This window comes from Rhamphochromis sp. 'chilingali', assembly GCF_963969265.1.
Source record: "Rhamphochromis sp. 'chilingali' genome assembly, chromosome: 11".
Classification (NCBI taxonomy): domain Eukaryota; kingdom Metazoa; phylum Chordata; class Actinopteri; order Cichliformes; family Cichlidae; genus Rhamphochromis; species Rhamphochromis sp. 'chilingali'.
Genome location: NC_137938.1, coordinates 31060098 through 31077968, shown reverse-complemented (window position 1 = coordinate 31077968; position 17871 = coordinate 31060098). Strand labels below are relative to the sequence as shown.

Genomic DNA, 17871 nt, shown 5'->3' with positions numbered 1-17871 from the left:
CTGCCTTTTATTGTGTTTATTTCCTGTTTTTATGCTTGTCTTATTTACTCTGCACAGTGTCCTTGGGTGTTTTGAAAGGTGCTTTTAAATAAAATGTATTATTATTATTATTTTTATTATTATTATTATTATTGTTATTATTATTATTATTATTATTATTATTAGTAGTAGTAGTAGTAGTAGTAGTAGTAGTAGTATCATCATCATCTCTGCCCTGTTGGTAGTGTGTTCACAGGAAGGATTGGCCCATGTGGCTCATTCAGGCTGAGCCTTGCCAGGCTCCATGGCCTAGGGGCCAACTACCCAATGCTCACCAATGAGCCTCTTGCCCAGGCCTAGTTCCAGTATTAAGGCCCTGGTAACCCCTATCCAGGCAAGATGTTATGGTACATTGGTTTACCTTCAATAAGGGTCTTGAGAATTCCACTTAGTACACTTCATCTAGAACAAATTTTTCTTGGGACACTACAAGGGCAAATTGACCTCAAAAACATAGCTTCTTGGATCAATAGGGCGCATACTCCTCTCCACCACAATAAGGTAGGGATTTATGTAAATGTAGGGTCTACCTTACAATATAAAGCACCTTGAGACGACTGTTGTTGTGATTTGATGCTGTATAAATAAAAATGAATTGAAATGAACTGAATTAATTCAGATCCACAGGGGATAAATTGAAATGTCTCTTTCCACCAGTCTTTGAAAACTGGTGGAAAGGTTCAAATTCAGAAAGTAAGAGTGTAAATTTGCATTTTAAAAAGTAATCAGACATTCAAAGTGTTTTTCTGGCTCATTTATCATCCATGAGTAGCACATTGCAGTTTGATGTTAATATGGTGTTACACTGAAGAAAAAGTTCAGTGATCAGACCTTTACTGCAAGGCTTTGAGTCACACAAAGGCAAAATTATCAAATTTTAAGTTGCAGTGTCCTATGCATCGCAGCAAAAAAACTTTTCTGGCACAACTTCACCTGCTTCCAAGGTGCATGGAGAAGATGAAATAATTCACAAAGCAGGAACTCCAGCAACACTTGAGGGAAGATGAACAACTTTAATAATTGACCAACGCGTTTCGGCTTGACCCTGATGAAGGCCACAAGCCGAAACGCGTAGGTCAATTATTAAAGTTGGTCATCTTCCCTCAAGTGTTGCTGGAGTTTCTGCTTTGTGAGTGTCCTATGCATAACAATTTTAGCTGAACATGAACATTAAATGTGACATGATATTGATGACAAAATGCATTGTGTTCTATGGTGTTTTTCAGTGAAAGAATTGTGCCGCCCACTGCAGTGCAACCCTCTGCCTGTGCCATCAATGATGCCTGTCCCCCCAATGCCTCCTGTCCCCCCAATGCCGCCTGTGCCACCAATGATGCCTTTCCCCCCAATGCAGCCTGTCCCACCAATGATGCCTTTCCCCCCAATGCAGCCTGTCCCACCAATGATGCCTTTCCCCCCAATGCCGCCTGTCCCACCAATGATGCCTGTGCCCCCCGAATGCTGCCTGTGCCACTAAATGGCCTGTATTTATATAGCGCTTTACTAGTCCCTAAGGACCCCAAAGCACTTTACATATCCAGTCATCCACCCATTCACACACACATTCACACACTGTGTGAATGTGTAATGATGTAATGTAATGATGCCTTTCCCCCCGAATGCTGCCTGTGCCCCCCGAATGCTGCCTGTGCCACTGATGTCTCACCTGATCTATCATCTATCACGCAGAGAGCATAATAGAACCATTAACCATTAAGTTAGATCAAAAGGAAATTAATCTTTCTTTCTGTTATGCCCTATTATGACATTTCATTCATGACAATAAAGTTTCTGCATTTAAAACTACTAATTTATATGTAGTTTTAGATACAATGCATTTCAATTAGCATATATATATATATATATATATATATATATATATATATATATATATATATATATATATATATATATATATATATATATATCTTATCTTTACCACATAACATCACGCCTTTGTAAATAATTAAAATGATCACAGGGAGGAAGCAAAACAGAATACCACACATGGACCTTAAAAGTAAAACAGGCCTTTGGCCTCCGGACCTGCTCCGTAATGGACCCCTGCTTTGTCAATTTCCGGGCCGGTCCTCTGATCTATATATAAACTGTTTTCGTGAGCTCCACTGTTTTCTGTGGACTGTTTTTGTTTCTTATTCCGATTCATTGTCAGCGCCTGGGTCCACCCCTCTCGATCTCCACAGTCTCCCAGTGGTTCCCAGCCTCAATGTTTCCAGCTCTAGCATGTTTCCCAGTTTTTGGGGAATTCATTAACTTATAGCCTTCAGTTCCTTTTTGCTTGTGTATTATCTGCCTTCAGCCAAATAAACAGCACACTTTCAGTTAATCTCCACTTGTCTCCACATGTCTGCATTTGTTTCCTTACGCCATTAACATGCCACACAGTCAATTGCTTCCACTGAAAGAAACCTGTTGAAGATGGGCAACCATATTAATGCACTGCAATGATAGTAGATATTTTTTAAAATACCCTCAATACAGGAAATGACATCATAAGGGAAGTAAGATTGCATGACATTGTGGTATAGAGTGTGTATACATATCTGGATGTTGGTTTCAGGGGAAAAAAAGAACCATCATGGGAATTTTAGTTCTATGTGGCTCGCATGCAGGAAAAATACAGCTTTATCTCATGGTGTTGACTCATAGAAAAAAAACCCGTCAGCAATGAAGAATACAAATAGCTCCCCTTGTCTGCAACTTGCTAAATGTTTGCCAGTTAGCTACAAGCCAGTTAGCTCTGTGTCAACCACACAGAAGCTTAGACTCTTTATTATATACAGTGTGGATCAGTATTATTGGATTATGTGAAATTATCATCAGGAAAAATGTGTAGAACATTCATGTTCCATAAATAGGAGCCAAAGCTCTTAAATAGACCTGCTGTTCGAGGCAAATTTGGATCATGATTGTAGTAAGAGTAATTTACCAAGTTAATACTTCAACATAACTCAGATTTGCAAAAATTTATTTGGGAACACAATGCACCCTTGAACCTATTTACCTTACTAAGAAAGCTATTACACTATCTATATTACCATAGTCATAGAACTGGGATCTATGACAGCAAGCTGGCTGTCACTCTGTCAATAAGTGTATGAGCAGAGCCAAAGATAGCTGTGAGGGAACATATAGAATATACAGTATAGGCAATTTTAAATATTGATCCTTCTCTAGGAAGCTGATTATGTTGCAACAAATTCAGGAGAATTTACTAACATTTAAGTATATACTTTAATGTTAATTTTTATAAATGTTTGGCCTATAAAAGACGTTACTGAATAACTCCACAAGTTTGATTTTCCATTGTCTTTGTTGATGAGACTCGCAACAGAGAGGAGGTTCAGCGCCTGACCGAATGGTGTTCATCAAACAACCTGGTCCTTAACACCAGCAAGACCAAGGAGGTCATTGCAGACTACAGGAATGCTTGAATTCCAAGCAGAACAGGTTGCCAATAAGTTCCTGGGCATTGACATCACAGCTGATCTGACCTTGGCTTTGAATGCATTTCACCTGGTAAAGAAAGTCCAGCAAAGACTTTTTTTTTCCTCAGGAAGGATAAAAGAGCTGGGATCCACTCTCAGGTAAATATTCACAAACTGAACGCCGCTCAAAAATGAGAAGTACAGCCGTTCAGTGATAGCAATTACATTACACAAGGCAGACTATGGAATCTTAAAGTTAAATTGTGAAAAAGCATGCAGATGTTGTCTAAAAACCAGAAAGTACCACCATGGGATTGACTTCATTGGGGTGAAGTCGCCCCCTCAAGAATGCAGGTTTGAAGAACTTCCTCATTGCAGTTTTTCCTCAATCAATTCTCACAACAGAAAAGTCATTCTCATTACTCATCATGCAGTTCTCAAAACTTATTTTTCATAACACAGACGTATGTTATGAAAAATATGGCTCATGGCTGGTGAGTGAGGACTGCAATTATCCAAGTTCCGTTTTATGCCTTGACTGATGTGATGGCTGTCATGAGTAATAGTGGGTAATGACCTCAGGAACATGTCTACAACCTCACTATGAGTTATAATAACTCTCCATCAGTTGTTTTAGAACTGAAATAACCTCGAAACGTCTTCACAGACCCAGAAGAAGTCCAGTTTATCAAGCACTCAGGACTCTAGTTTGAGTTTAAAATCTATTGAATCTTTAGCAGTAAGTTTTTCCTGTGAGGATTTTTGCTAAGTTTAAGACTTAAAGTAAGGTTTAAGTGTGCGTTGAATAACAAGTTCAGATGAACATAAAACGTACTGTAAACATAACATAGATGATATTAGTACAAAGTATTATATAATTAAGTTCAATATTCCTATGCCTATACCACCTAATGCACCTCTTTTATTGTAGATTTTATTATGTAATTTTCTGCTGTTGGACATAATCTAAGCTGTATTCTACTGATTTAAAGGTTATGCATACCACAAGATATATAACGCATTTTAAAATAATTAACATAGTTCCTGCCTGCAAACATAAGTCTGGAACTGGGGTTTATTTTATACTACATCATGGTCAACAAAAAGCAACAAACACAAAAATCTGGTAGAAAATTGTTTAAGTTAAATGTATATGTACAACCCAAACACTGCAAAATAAGAAGTGTACAGTTATAGCAGTGCAATAATGTTAAACATGTCAAATAACTTCAAGACAGGATATGAACTCATAGGAAGTAAAACTGCATGACTGTGTGGTATAGGGTGTGTATAGATACTTTTTAAATTTGTAAATGTTAGTTATTTATTCATTAAGAAAAACATAATAGGTTATTTGTGGTAACATAAAGACAAGGCAACATAAGAAAATAATTATGCAAGCACCGATAGGCCTTTGCTCTATATTTTAAAAAAATGGGGAGATTTATCATAATTTCCTTTGTTTACACTTTTTTTTGTGGTTCATGACACAACCACTATAACTATACTATCTAAAGATCAGTGAATATAAAAAGGAGATGATTAATTTACCACAAGGAAACAAAAGGCTAAAGGAAACTAAAGGCAACAGCCACAATAAGAGATTCAGCTTACATGATGAAACAGTGCTTTCTCAGATCGTCAGTGTAAGAAGAATGGAAACTCAATATTCTGTCACTTCAGCTCTTGATAGCAGAGAAACAACAAGAGCAAATCACAAGCCAGGTAACTCTTAAATTATTTTACTCTTTTCATCTCTGGTATGATCATTATAATTTACATTTCTCTCTAAATTGATAGTTCACAAAAGTTTTGACAAAAGGCAAATTAATCAAGGATTATAGTTTTAGCTTTTATTCTTAATTAATCTACTTTTGTGAACAATAACCACTGCAGAGAAACCTGGGTCCAGATATGTCATCTGCATTCAAAGGCAAAAAGATTTTCAGTGTGACGGACATCCACATAAAAATGTTGTTATATGGTGTTTAAAAAAATGAAGCTACATACTAGCATAATTACATTAAGAAATGACAATAAAAGTAATTTAGTGTACAAAGTTGTATAAATGTAATGGAAGAATGTAGGGCTCCAGGCCCATAGCTAAGATGATGAAAAATATGCAATGCAGCAATGTTAACAAAATGTACATGCAAGACAGCTGGATTCTATAATTAGATTTAAACATCATGAAAACACAGAGAAAACAAAAAATGTAACTTTCTTTATGCTGATGATACATTTTTGATGTAAGATGTGTGTGTTGTAGGAGGATCAACGATTTACAAGTTGGCTGGAATCAGTTTCGGCCTGCTATGTGTCATACAATCATCACTCAATGTCTATATGTGGCTACAAGTCGGTATGTATCAGCCCACATTTTACAAGTCACAGTAAAAACTAAACAAAAACAAACAAACGAACAAACCCATATCTGATTCACTTTGTAGATGAGAATTCCAACAAATCAAAAAACAGTTCAACTTGCAATTTTACCTCAGTGTCAGCTGATGACATCAGAGGAGTGCTTTTAGAGAGAGACCAACTTCTTCGAGAGAAAGAGCAGCTGAATCAATTTATAGATCAGCTGCTGCAGACTAAAGACAAACTGCTTGAAGAGAACAGTCAACTGAATCAAGAGAACAGTCAATTGAATCAACATAAAGATCAGCTCATTCAAGAGAAAGACAAGCTGCTTGAAGAGAACAGTCAACTGAATCAAGAGAACAGTCAACTGAATCAAGAGAACAGTCAATTGAATCAACATAAAGATCAGCTCATTCAAGAGAAAGACAAGCTGCTTGAAGAGAACAGTCAAATGAATCAACATATTGATCAGCTCATTCAAGAGAAAGACAAACTGCTTGAAGAAAACAGCAGACTGAATCAAGGTAAAACAAAACTGATTCAAGAGTCAAGCCACTTGCATTAGAAATTGGAAAGACACGTACATGTGTAATGTCATTAAACAACACTTCAGTGAAAATTAGCTAAACTAAGCTAAAGTTAGAATTAGTAAGTAAAAGAAATAAGTCAGAAAATTCAAACATTACTTATCTATTCCAGTACCTATGGTGATGGATGAATGTGATTGAAAATTCTGCACCAACTGAGCTATAAATGTTTTATTTGGTGATAAATGGGATGGAAATCGTTTCATAAAGATTCAGTCTTGTCGTGTTTATTTAGCGCTACCAAACCTTCCAAGATGTTCCCCGGGATGGAAAAGATTAAGGTCAAGCTGCTACCGCCTTTCCTCTTTTAAATCCACCTGGGAGGATGCCAAACAAAACTGCGAGAGGCTTGGAGCTCATTTGGTGATTATCAGTGATGATGCAGAAAAGGTATTTAGATAAACTTTTTCCCCTATAAACTTAAAACGTTTAGCAGAATAAAGCCACTCTCGTTTGTATTGCAACAACAATAGTTATTATTTGATTTAGTCTCTGGTGTGTTCTGCACTCCCATGTTCCGAAATGTCTGAATTCTTTTATTGTCATCCTCCAACCAAAGTGAATAAAAGATTAAAACCACTTTCCCTCAAAACAGGATTTTGTCAGGTCTTATGGACAGGCTGTACATTTTTGGATCGGCTTCAAATATGAGTGGAACAACATGAGCAGTATGTGGACATTGAAATGGGTGGATGGAAGCCAACTGTGTTATAAGTGAGGCCCTTTGAATCTTAAATCACCACATCGATCCTGTTATCTTACACTATAAAATGTCTGATTGCCCACTGAGGCAAGAGCTACACACCAAAGGACTCCTTTTTTGATTGTAGTTAGCTGGTTAAGAGCAGCAGAGAAGCAACAATTATTAACCATTTAGCCTTAGTAGAGCCACTGCTGTTCTGCTATTTGTTAGGCGCATTTCAACCTCAACACTCCAAAGCCTCATGCACTGAAAACACATTTGTTTTTTCTTCTAGCAACTTCGGACAAACATCCTCATCCTCTACACTCTGGACTTGTGCGTACCAAAGTGCAACTTGGTCCATTTGGGATACTGCTGAATGTAACAAAAACTACTACTGGATGTGTGAGAAGGAGTTAAACTTCTAGCTTGACTTTAGTAAATAGAAAAAAGCATCAAACAGCAAAACTGATTATTCCCACACACACACACGCATACACACTATTCTGAATCGCCCAAATATTGTAGTGCCCTGAAATAAGAGAGTAGAATTTATCTGTGATTAAACCATACACATACCAGATTCACATGTAAATACTTGATACCTGAATTCAGAGTTCTAACCTTGCCCACATGACAAAAGCGTGTGTCACTGAGTCGGATCTGATGAAGGACACTGTATACGTTAGTAATTGCAGTATTAAAGATCCAAAACACTCCCAGAATATTTAATTATCATTTAACCCATAAATCACTTGTACATGCAGCATGTTAGTAGATACATGTAAAATGTGTCTGTGCAGTTTATTTTAATTTTCTGTGTAATATGACAAAGCTGCTTTATTTCTTATGTACATCTGACACTGCTCGTTGTTGCCATTTTCTTTTATATTAGACTGCATTTTAAATAAAGTGATAATAAAGGACTGACCATATGTGGCCACTTGACAAGGTTTTATTTCTGTGTTTTTAAGATCTAATAAGGGTGAACCTGTAGCCTGTCCCATTTTCTATATGCTTCATGATAGAAAAAGAAACCGAAACCCTTTAATTTTTGTAAGTAAAGATTATACTTTTTCTTTCAGTGCTCAAAAATAAACAAATAACAATACATTGGATATTAAATGCAGTTTATTCCTTGCTTTTCTGTGCTGTACTTTGGTTTGTAGATTGCATGATAAAACATCATATGCAATAATTCTCAAAGGTAATTCTGATATTTCAGTTGTTTAGTCTTTATGAGACAGATCTCTCCCTTTTTTCTTTTGTTTTTGCTGTTTTTTTTCTTTTTCTCTATTTTCTCTGTCTCTGACAGCAAAATGTTATTAAAAAGCAAACTCACAACATTATGAATCCCCAGGAAAGTAAAGAGTGGATGATTCAAAGAATATATTGGTTCTTACTTCTAAGAAAAGTACGTTTTAATCCAGAAAGAGGAACAATTCTCTGGATTTTTTTTTCCTTCCTGGTTTTGTTACAGCTGTGGCCACACCTACGCTATCAGCACCCTTTAAAGTAAAACTGCTACCAAAGTCCTGGACTGTGAAGAAGGATTTTGGTTTATCTGGATAACTGCAGGGTTATTGTTGGGTTTTTTGTACAAAGAAGGTGGTTCACTTCTTACTGGGCTAAATTGCCATGGTAACATATGGAGCAGGTATGCCTATTAACAAATCAATTCTCCAAAAAATAATGTCATCACTTCTGGAAGATCCCTGGGGAATCTGCAGGGAGAGTAGGCAGGTCTAAACTCTTTGTTTTAAAGTCTTTTTTTTTTAAACAATTAAATGTATGAACCTAAAACAGGACATTTACACTTTCAGACCTCATGTCAAATTTGTATGTAGGCTGCCTATGTTTGAAATCTGTTTTTCTCTATTTTTATATTTAATCTTTTCTCTCAAAACCCAGTTAGCTATCATTAACTGTTTTATAAGATGACCTTCTAGGTCATCTTATAACATCATATATAACACTACAAGAGCTTTGGGATCAAGAAAATCAATTAGCTGCCAAGGATGTCACACTCAATTCTGAGAACTAAACATGTAGTTAATTATATTTTCCCCCCTCTTTCTTTTAACGATATTCTGGAGCTTGAAGCAAGTTGTAGAAAACATCCTATAAAATAGTTGCCATGCTGTTCTTCAGCACATTTTGCTGCATGTTCTTTTACCAGGTTGTCAAATATTTTTTGATTACAGAGTGACTTTGATGCATCAGTGGCAGGAGTGACACAAACAGATAATACTCAGCCAAAGGTTCAGAATACGCCGATTTAGGGAAATTTGCTTTCTTAATACTTTTTTTTTGTTTTTGTTTTTGTTACCAAGTTACCACAGGAAGGAAACTATGACTGAGCTAAGCCAAAGATAGCTTGTGAGGGAAGAAATAAATTACATAACAAGTTTTGACCAAGTCTTCTCTAGAATGCTGCTTATGTTGCAACAAGTTCAGGAGAATCTCCCATTTAAGTTAATATTATATTATGTTATTTTTTAAAATTAATTGCAATGTATGCTCATAATAAATTTTGTTAAACTCCTTTTAAAAGGATATAAGTATTAACCCCAAGAGGGATAGAAAGAGTTGAGTGTAGAAGGTTTCAGACAGACACAGTTTCAGACAGGACAGGCTGCTTGGCCTTGGGTGTATAATAACAGGATGTTCTAATCAACAAGAAGTAGAGACGTCATTGTGTCAGTTAAAACTGAAATCAGCATGAAAATAAAACATTCCTGGTAACAACTGTAAGGTAGGAGGAGCTTTCTCACACAGGGCAAGATCCCAGACTGGTGGTCAAAGACCAGATAAATCAGGGAGCGCTGAGGCTAAACCACAGTATTTCCCCATCAATAGCCAATCACAATTATTTTCCTGTTTTCATGTGTCTAATATATACTTTAATGAATTATTAATTGTACTTTGCTTCTGCATGTGCAGACTGCCTGACTTCTGCAGAGAAGTCCACTGCTACGCAAGTCGAATCTTTAACTGCCCAACAATAAAATATAACTAACAGATAGATTGTCTCCTGAAATTCTCTCAGTAAAAAAGAACTCCACACAGGTAACCACGGGAGGAGTACTGAAGGGCATGAGCACATCTGTAAATAACACGTTTTGGATTATTCTTGCACCATGGATCAAGAGAACACCTTATGGGAGTCGGGAGTTTTGCCTTAAAGGAAACTGCACAGTTTGGAACACTTTTTGCTTTGCACTGTAAATAAATTCACTGTTGCTAACCATGAAAGGCCTATGTTAGTGTCCTGTTCTTAATTAAACATGACAGATGAGGCTTTGTGTTTTATGTCATTATTTATTTTATTTTATGTCATTATTTATCCTTGCATCTTTGTAATGAGTAACTTCAGAGTTTCTCCTTTAAATCTGAATGAAGCCAGAGATATGAGGAAGCGAGTCAGTGTGTATGAATTCATCAAACTGAAGAGTATAAATGTGCTAATGGTCCAAGAAAAACACAGACTGTTTAATTGAGACAGACTGGAGGGAATGGGAGGGAGAAAGGATTTTGAGTCATTTAAACACAGCCAGTGGTGGAGTGGCGCTCCTTTTTTCAAAAAACTTCCTACCAGAGTCCTGTGAATTTCAGGAGGCGGAAAGGGCAGAATAATGGTGGTGAAGGCAAAGTATGGTGTGTTTAAAAATGTATTTGTGGATGTGTATGCTTTACATACAGGATGAGAAAGGGTTCTTTTTTTTCTTTTTTTGAAGATGCTTGTAGCTCATGGAGAGGGAAATCAAGAAAGACAAGGAGCTGGGGGAGCCTCTAACCTTAAAGGAAGTTCAAACTGCTTTACAAAGTATGCAAGGAGGAGTATACAGCTCGTGGAAACTGTAAGTATACAGTGAAGGAGTACAAATACCTGGGTGTTCACCTCAATAATAAACTGGACTGGTCCACAAAGACAAATGCAGTCTACAAAAAAGGGTCTAAGTTGCTCTGTCCTGGACTGTCCGCTGAAGTCCATAGAGCAGGTTGGGGTGGAGAAGATGTTGTCTAAGCTAACATCCATCATGGACAACACCTCCCACCCCCTGCATGAGACAGTAAGAGCTCTGAGCAGCTCGTTCAGCAGTGGACTTTTACACCCACAGTGTAGGAAGGAGCGCTACCGCAAGTCAATCTTACCAGCAGCTGTCAGACTATAACACAGTGCAACATTTTTTTGGTTATCTTACTCATCAGCTTGTTTGTTCACTGTACATTTGACCAGAATTATTCACATCACATCACATCCTGTTTATGACAGTTAAAATAAATAACATTCATATAAGAAATCAAATTGTCTCGCATATATTGTGTTAAATAGGCCTATACTACTTTACTTTAATGTCAGTCATAAGGGTGATACTTTAATAGACATATATTTTATGAGGTGGTACTCATTGTAAAAAAAGTTTGAGAACCACTGTTCTAGTCTATAATTTGATTGGCAAGCTTCAGCCTTCTGTGCATCATACAATCCTTTCTCAATTATTATTATTTATTTATTTTGTGTCTACAAGTTTTAGCCCACACCTAGACAACAATCACACATTCGCACATTCACATGCGTGCTTGTAGCTCAAATTGCACACCTGTACTGATTATACTATGATTTGGAAAATAGTAAACAGTAAACTGTTTTACCTCAGGCACACAGCTATGAAATGATTTCTCTGCCTATTTGGATGAGCTTCCATCTCTGCTAACATGTTCAAACTGCCCCACTGACATCCTGAAATATGTCTGAAACTCCAGATCAAACCCTGGTGCTGTCTTCTCGTGAGAATTAGATGAACATAGAATCTCAGTTTCATTCTTTTCTTATTTAGTAACATCAGGACTAGCTCATCATCTCCTCATGTCAACTTCATTTTTTTCACAATCCGTTTTTGAGGTCAAGTTTTCCGCAAAAACGGAGCGCGTATGTACGTTACACGGTGATTTCAGATGCATAAAATTCTGAACATCGTGTCAGTTTTATGCAGTGCCTTCAGTGTTTAGTGCTCTTTAGACATAAATTAAATTTTTTTACTTTTATCAAAATCTTATGGACTTTGGAAAGAGTACAGCAAAAATGTAGACCTAATGTAGAGGGGGGAAGTGATGAGGCACGAAAATGAAATGTGAAGGATTTATTAGACAAAAATCTCTGAAAGGGAGAAAAGCAAAATACAGGGTGGGCCATTTATATGGATACACCGTAATAACATGGGAATGGTTGGTGATATTAAAGTCCTGTTTGTGGCACATTAGTATATGTGAGGGGGCAAACTCCTCAAGATGGGTGGTGACCATGGTGGCCATTTAGAAGTCGGCCATCTTGGATACAACTTTTGTTTTTTCAATAGGAAGAGGGCCATGTGACACATCAAACTTATAGGTAATGTCACAAGAAAAACAATGGTGTGCTTGGTTTCAACGTAACTTTATTCTTATGTAGTCTCTGGTGTGCTATTCACTGTTATCTCCTGAAATGTCTTAAATCAGCTGTCCAACACTCCATCTGATGTTTTATGGCTGTTCTCAAATCTAAGTGAATGAAGCATCCTAACTACAGTTGTTCCAAAACAGAAACTGGTGAGTGAAGTCAGATGTGCTGTAAAAGTTTGGATTGGCTTAACAGGTCAGAAAAAACTTTGCTTCTTCTGGATTTGGACATGGGTGTATGGAAACACACCCAGTTATAAGTGAGTCTTTTTAGATGTGAAATTGCGCCAAAACAATCAGGAGAAATTGTAATTTCTGACTTCTCAGAGAAGTCCAGTGTGGCGACTCAAATTTGGGTATGAAAATGTGAATTCCATTTGTAATTATTCCTTATTTTAAAATATATTTTCAGCTTAAAAAGTTTTTTGACAAATTTCTAAAATATGTTGTCATATTTTTATGACAGGTGGTGTAATACATTGCAAAACATTCCTATTGATGCAATGTAATTATCAACACTTTTTCTTATCTTTAACCACAAAATAATTTATGTGTGCTTTTCAAGTATTTGTATAATATTGGATTTTATAAGTAAAGAGTTGTACTGACTGCATGTGACCACTAGATGAGAGTGTTTGTTTGTTTTTTATATTTACTGAAGCCTTGTTTTGGCTGCATGTCAATAAAATACATTTTGATGACAAAGCTGGAACTAAAACTTTGTTAACATGTTATTGCTGTGCATCAAATCATCAAAAAATCATTCACTATAAATCATTTAATCTTTTAAAATGCCCTAAACATGGCAAAATAAGTTTGTTTCACCTCAAATTGTACTGTAATTTTGGATAAAACACATAATTCCAAAATATCTGTAACACCCTAAGAATCTGTTCTATTTAAAATGCTGTCTCCTATGTCACACAAAATTACTGTCTTGTAGTTTTGGTGCTATCTGTTTTACTTTCATGAGCTGGTGCAAATGATTGAAATTTATTCAGAGGCAGAGAGAATCTATTTGTCCCAGAAATACGTGGCATTTTCTAGTGTCTGTAGTTGTAGACTGTGGAATGAAGATAAAACTGAAACTGATGTCTAAAACTGGTTGAATAAAGAACTGCTGTTTATAGTTTTGAACCAACAAAGGCTTGAAATACTAAATGCAAATTTTCAGAGCATACTGCATGAGTGACAATTTGTGAGCTGTCCTTGAAAAGCGGAGCACATCCCACTTCCTCATCCTGATAGGAAGTCAAATAGATGCGGCCAAAGAGGTTATCCTCTTATCAAGGTCAGCATCCATGTATGCCCCCTATGCTGTTATGTAATATGCTGAGCAGTAAACACACTCATTGTGCCAGTATGTAATGCCTAACCTTCTTTATTAGTCACATTGACAGGTGGGAATAAAAGACAAATACATAACCTGTGCCATTTTCAGCACAGCTAAAAGGCCAACAGAGTCCCAAACCACAAAGACACTGCCACCATTGATTAGCTGTTTCAAATCAAAGATACATGAATATGAAGCTAATTACAGAATATAACACCAGCCAGAAATCTAAGCTGCAAAGGATGATCTGTCATTTGTCACAGCTCAGCTTGTAGACTGAAACAAAAGAGAGGAATCAGACAAGGTGACAACTTAAAATTACAAACCATAATTAAAGACAACTTGTTTGTCAACAGGTCAGTAGTGTACAGTAAAGCATATATATATATATATATTTGTAGAAACAAAAATATCTCCAGAAATCATGCCATAGCTAAGCTGGTCTAAGTCAAAAAGCTGGTAGCAATGTCAGGACATGGAGCAATGGAGGGGGGAGACTGAGGAGAGGAAGCTTTTATAGCAAAGTTCACTGGGCCCCAGGGTAGCGCAAGCAGAACAAAGTACAACACAACACAAAATCCCAAACAGAGACCTCTAGTGCCATTGAGTTGTTACAAACAGGTGTCTTTGTCTCTCTTATTCTTCTCTCATCTCTTTGCCTCTATTACATCAAACCTCAACTGCATTTCTATGAAAATAAATAGCTACACCTAGTTTGGTAATAGAAACTGACCTCTTAACTGAATGTAACTTGCTCTGCAACCTTCTAAAAATAGCAGGGCGTTATATTTTAATAACAGGTGATCTGGTGCAAGTAAAGTAGTGTAAAGTTGGAGGTACAGATACTAGCCTGCATATCCTGACCTTTTCTATAAGTTTGGGCAGCAGGAATCTCCATATAGACATTTACTGTACTACAGTGTTTTTACTTATAGTCAAGATGTAATATAAATAACCTGCTAGTCTTTTTTTTTTCTTTTGATTTCCACTTAAAACATATCAGCTAAATAAATGGATGCAAATAAATAAATGCTTTGAAAGTTTTGAAATATAAAAGGTCATTCACTTCTTGTTCTGTATCACCCTAAACGTCAACTGCACCTCTACCAAGATGAACAACAAAGTCATGCCCATTCCTGATAATCAGAATCAGAATCAGAATCAGAAAGGGTTTTATTGCCAAATGTTGGGCAGGTTTACAACATTAGGAAATTGCTGCGGTGCTTCAGTGCAAACATACTGTCATAAATTACGCTTAAATAGACATGAAAATAAAAATAAGAATAAGAATTAAAAGTGCTAAGTGGATAGATATATACATGATATATACATGAGTGCAGGTGGTGATCAGTGCCAAACATGGAATGATGCAGTGAACACAGCGTAGGGTCATGTGTTAGTGGTGGGAACAGTCATACGTTTATTGTTCATGTGTGCAAGAGGGGAAGAAACTGTTCTTATGGCGAGAGGTTCTGGTGCGAATGGACCGGAGCCTCCTGCCTGAGGGGAGCAGGTCAAACAGACTGTCCAGGGTGAGAAGGGTCAGCTGAGATCCGAGCTGCACGCCCCAGTGTCCTGGAAGTGTACAGGTCACGCAGAGATGGGAGTCTGCAGCCAATCACCTTCTCAGCAGAGCGCACAACACGCTGCAGTCTCTGTTTGTCCCTGATAGTGGCTCCAGCGTACCACACGGTGATGGAGGAGGTGAGGATGGACTCGATGATTGCAGTGTAGAATTGCATCATCGTCCGTGTTGGCAGGTTGAATTTCTTCAGCTGCCTCAGGAAGTACATCCTCTGCTGGGCTTTCTTAATGACGGAGGTGATGGTGGGCTCCCACTTCAGGTCCTGGGTGATGGTGGTACCCAGGAAGCGGAATGAGTCCACAGAGGTGATGGGGGTGTCAGTCAGGATGATGGGGGGGAGTGGAGCTGTGTGCTTCCTGAAGTCCACAATAATCTCCACTGTCTTCTGGGCATTCAGCACCAGGTTGTTGTGGCTGCACCAGGACACCAGACGTTCAACCTCCCTCCTGTAGGCAGACTCATCCCCGTCCGAGATGAGTCCAATAACGGTGGTGTCATCTGCAAACTTGATTAGCTTGACAGACTGGTGGGTGGAGGTGCAGCAGTTGGTGTACAGCAACTGTCTTCCTAACTGACTGTTTGACTTGCTCTGCAACCTTCTAAAAATACAACAGAATTATTCTATAGAATGCCTAGCAGAGGGTTCAGTTTAACCAGTCACGGGAGTAAAATGGAACAGTGTTCACAGGTGCACAGGTACTCTGACTTCCTTACAGAGTCCACAGACATGCATGTGCTAGGTTAATTAACAATCATAAATTTTCAGTAGGTGTTGAAGGTGAGCATGGACATTCTGTCTGTCTCACTGTGTAAGGCTGGCAGGCTGGCAGAGTGTACCCTGCCTATTGTTCTGTGACAGCCAGGAAAGACTTGAGCATCCCCCAGCCCTGAATTGGATAAGTGATGGATGGATGGATGGATGGATGGATGGATGGATGGATGGATGGATGGATGGATGGATGGATGGATGGATGGATGATCATAGGGTTCTGATCAGTGTGAAAATTCTTCTCTAGTAACCAGTGCTAGGTATACAGATGTGAATTTCAGAATTCATCTGTCATTCAGCTTTTTATTTTCACAAATTGTCAGATAGTTTTTATACCAGTTTTGTAAGGAAAATATTCAGTAGTCTATTTGTCACAACACAATCATTTCTTCACCATTTGTTTTAAATAATTAAGAAGTGAAAGAAAATAACTGAGCAGGAGGATATTTTAGAACGAAATAAAGTCAGGTTTCTACAGCATTTTTCTTCAGGAGCCGACACTCTAATCTGAGCTACTTAAACAAGCGCTTCATGACAGTCCACTTAAATAAAGTTAAACAGATACAATCTGTTTCTCTTCTGCTGTGAATGCAACAACTGTCTCACTGACACAGCAAAAAGCCCATTGTTAGCTTGACCTCCAGTTAAGCCATTTAGCTGACACTCTTAACCAATGTTAGTTGCAGTGAGAGGAAGGACTGGGTGGAATTTTATTTCTTAGATTACTAGAATTCCAAGCCACAAACCTGAAAGTAAAAATCAGAAAGAAATCCAGATAAAACGTCAGAAGTAAACAAAGCAAAGAATGTTTTCTCAGACGAGGATTATGTGTTCTCGATCAACCTCGACCTGTCTTGACAAGTCCGCATAAGGCCTGGAATATTCTACATATCTGGAAAATTACACAACAGCACCATAAACAGAAAGCTCCTTGTTACTTTTTTCTTCTTTTCTTATATGACTTACCAGATTAACAAGCACAATGACCCAGTGAATGAAGCAGTGATAATGTTGTTGTTATTGTTATATAATAATGTATAATCACACCTTAAGAATATCCACACATATTCTGTCATTTATATCACTTCGGAAAACATCAAATGCCCTTGGCCCACATGCGTCTCTGTTTGGATGATGTTAAACTAGATTGTAACTTACTGATAAAGGTTTTGGGTAGATAGGCAAATTCTACAACAATTCGATAAAGAGACGTTTTACATGGATAATGATGCCTCTGGATACAAATTCCACATTTCTTTACAAATTTCCCTACTGAAGGCGGATTTTTCTGTCTGGCACAAGTCATATATCATAGTGACAGTAAGCTAATAGCCATACAATCACACAGAGGTCAGTGAGCCTAGGTTGTGACCTAGGTTACAGTGAGAGGACACTGTAGTCTGCTTCTTCCTCTTTATAAGGGTTTGACATATCCTGTTATTCAGACAAATCACCAGCTCCCAAAGAGAGACAAAACATGCTGATACGACTGGATATCCTTCAGCGCCCACAGGACAAAGGGATGTCTTTCAGCCAGGAAAGTTGGACTGCGGTCCTGAAGGGAGTGGTGAGAGTACGTCTGAATAAAGATGTGTGTCACTGTACAAAACCTGCACCTTGA

At 37.7% G+C, this 17871-nt stretch overlaps 1 protein-coding gene across 2 annotated transcripts; it reads left to right on the top strand.

Moving 5' to 3' along the window:
* Positions 1-3665: 3665 nt before the first annotated feature.
* Positions 3666-8166, top strand: LOC308406197 (uncharacterized protein). Of its 2 annotated transcripts, XM_080897065.1 has the most exons (6): positions 3668-5213; positions 5758-5850; positions 5939-6379; positions 6678-6832; positions 7038-7156; positions 7420-8166. In XM_080897065.1, exons 1-6 carry the CDS (start codon positions 5027-5029, stop codon positions 7550-7552), a joined length of 1128 nt encoding a protein of 375 aa, XP_080753191.1. In that variant the 5' UTR covers positions 3668-5026; the 3' UTR covers positions 7553-8166. The 2 variants fall into 2 exon arrangements, with proteins under 2 accessions (XP_080753192.1, XP_080753191.1); XM_080897066.1 differs by lacking the exon at positions 7038-7156 and having other exon boundaries at positions 3666-5213.
* Positions 8167-17871: the final 9705 nt, after the last annotated feature.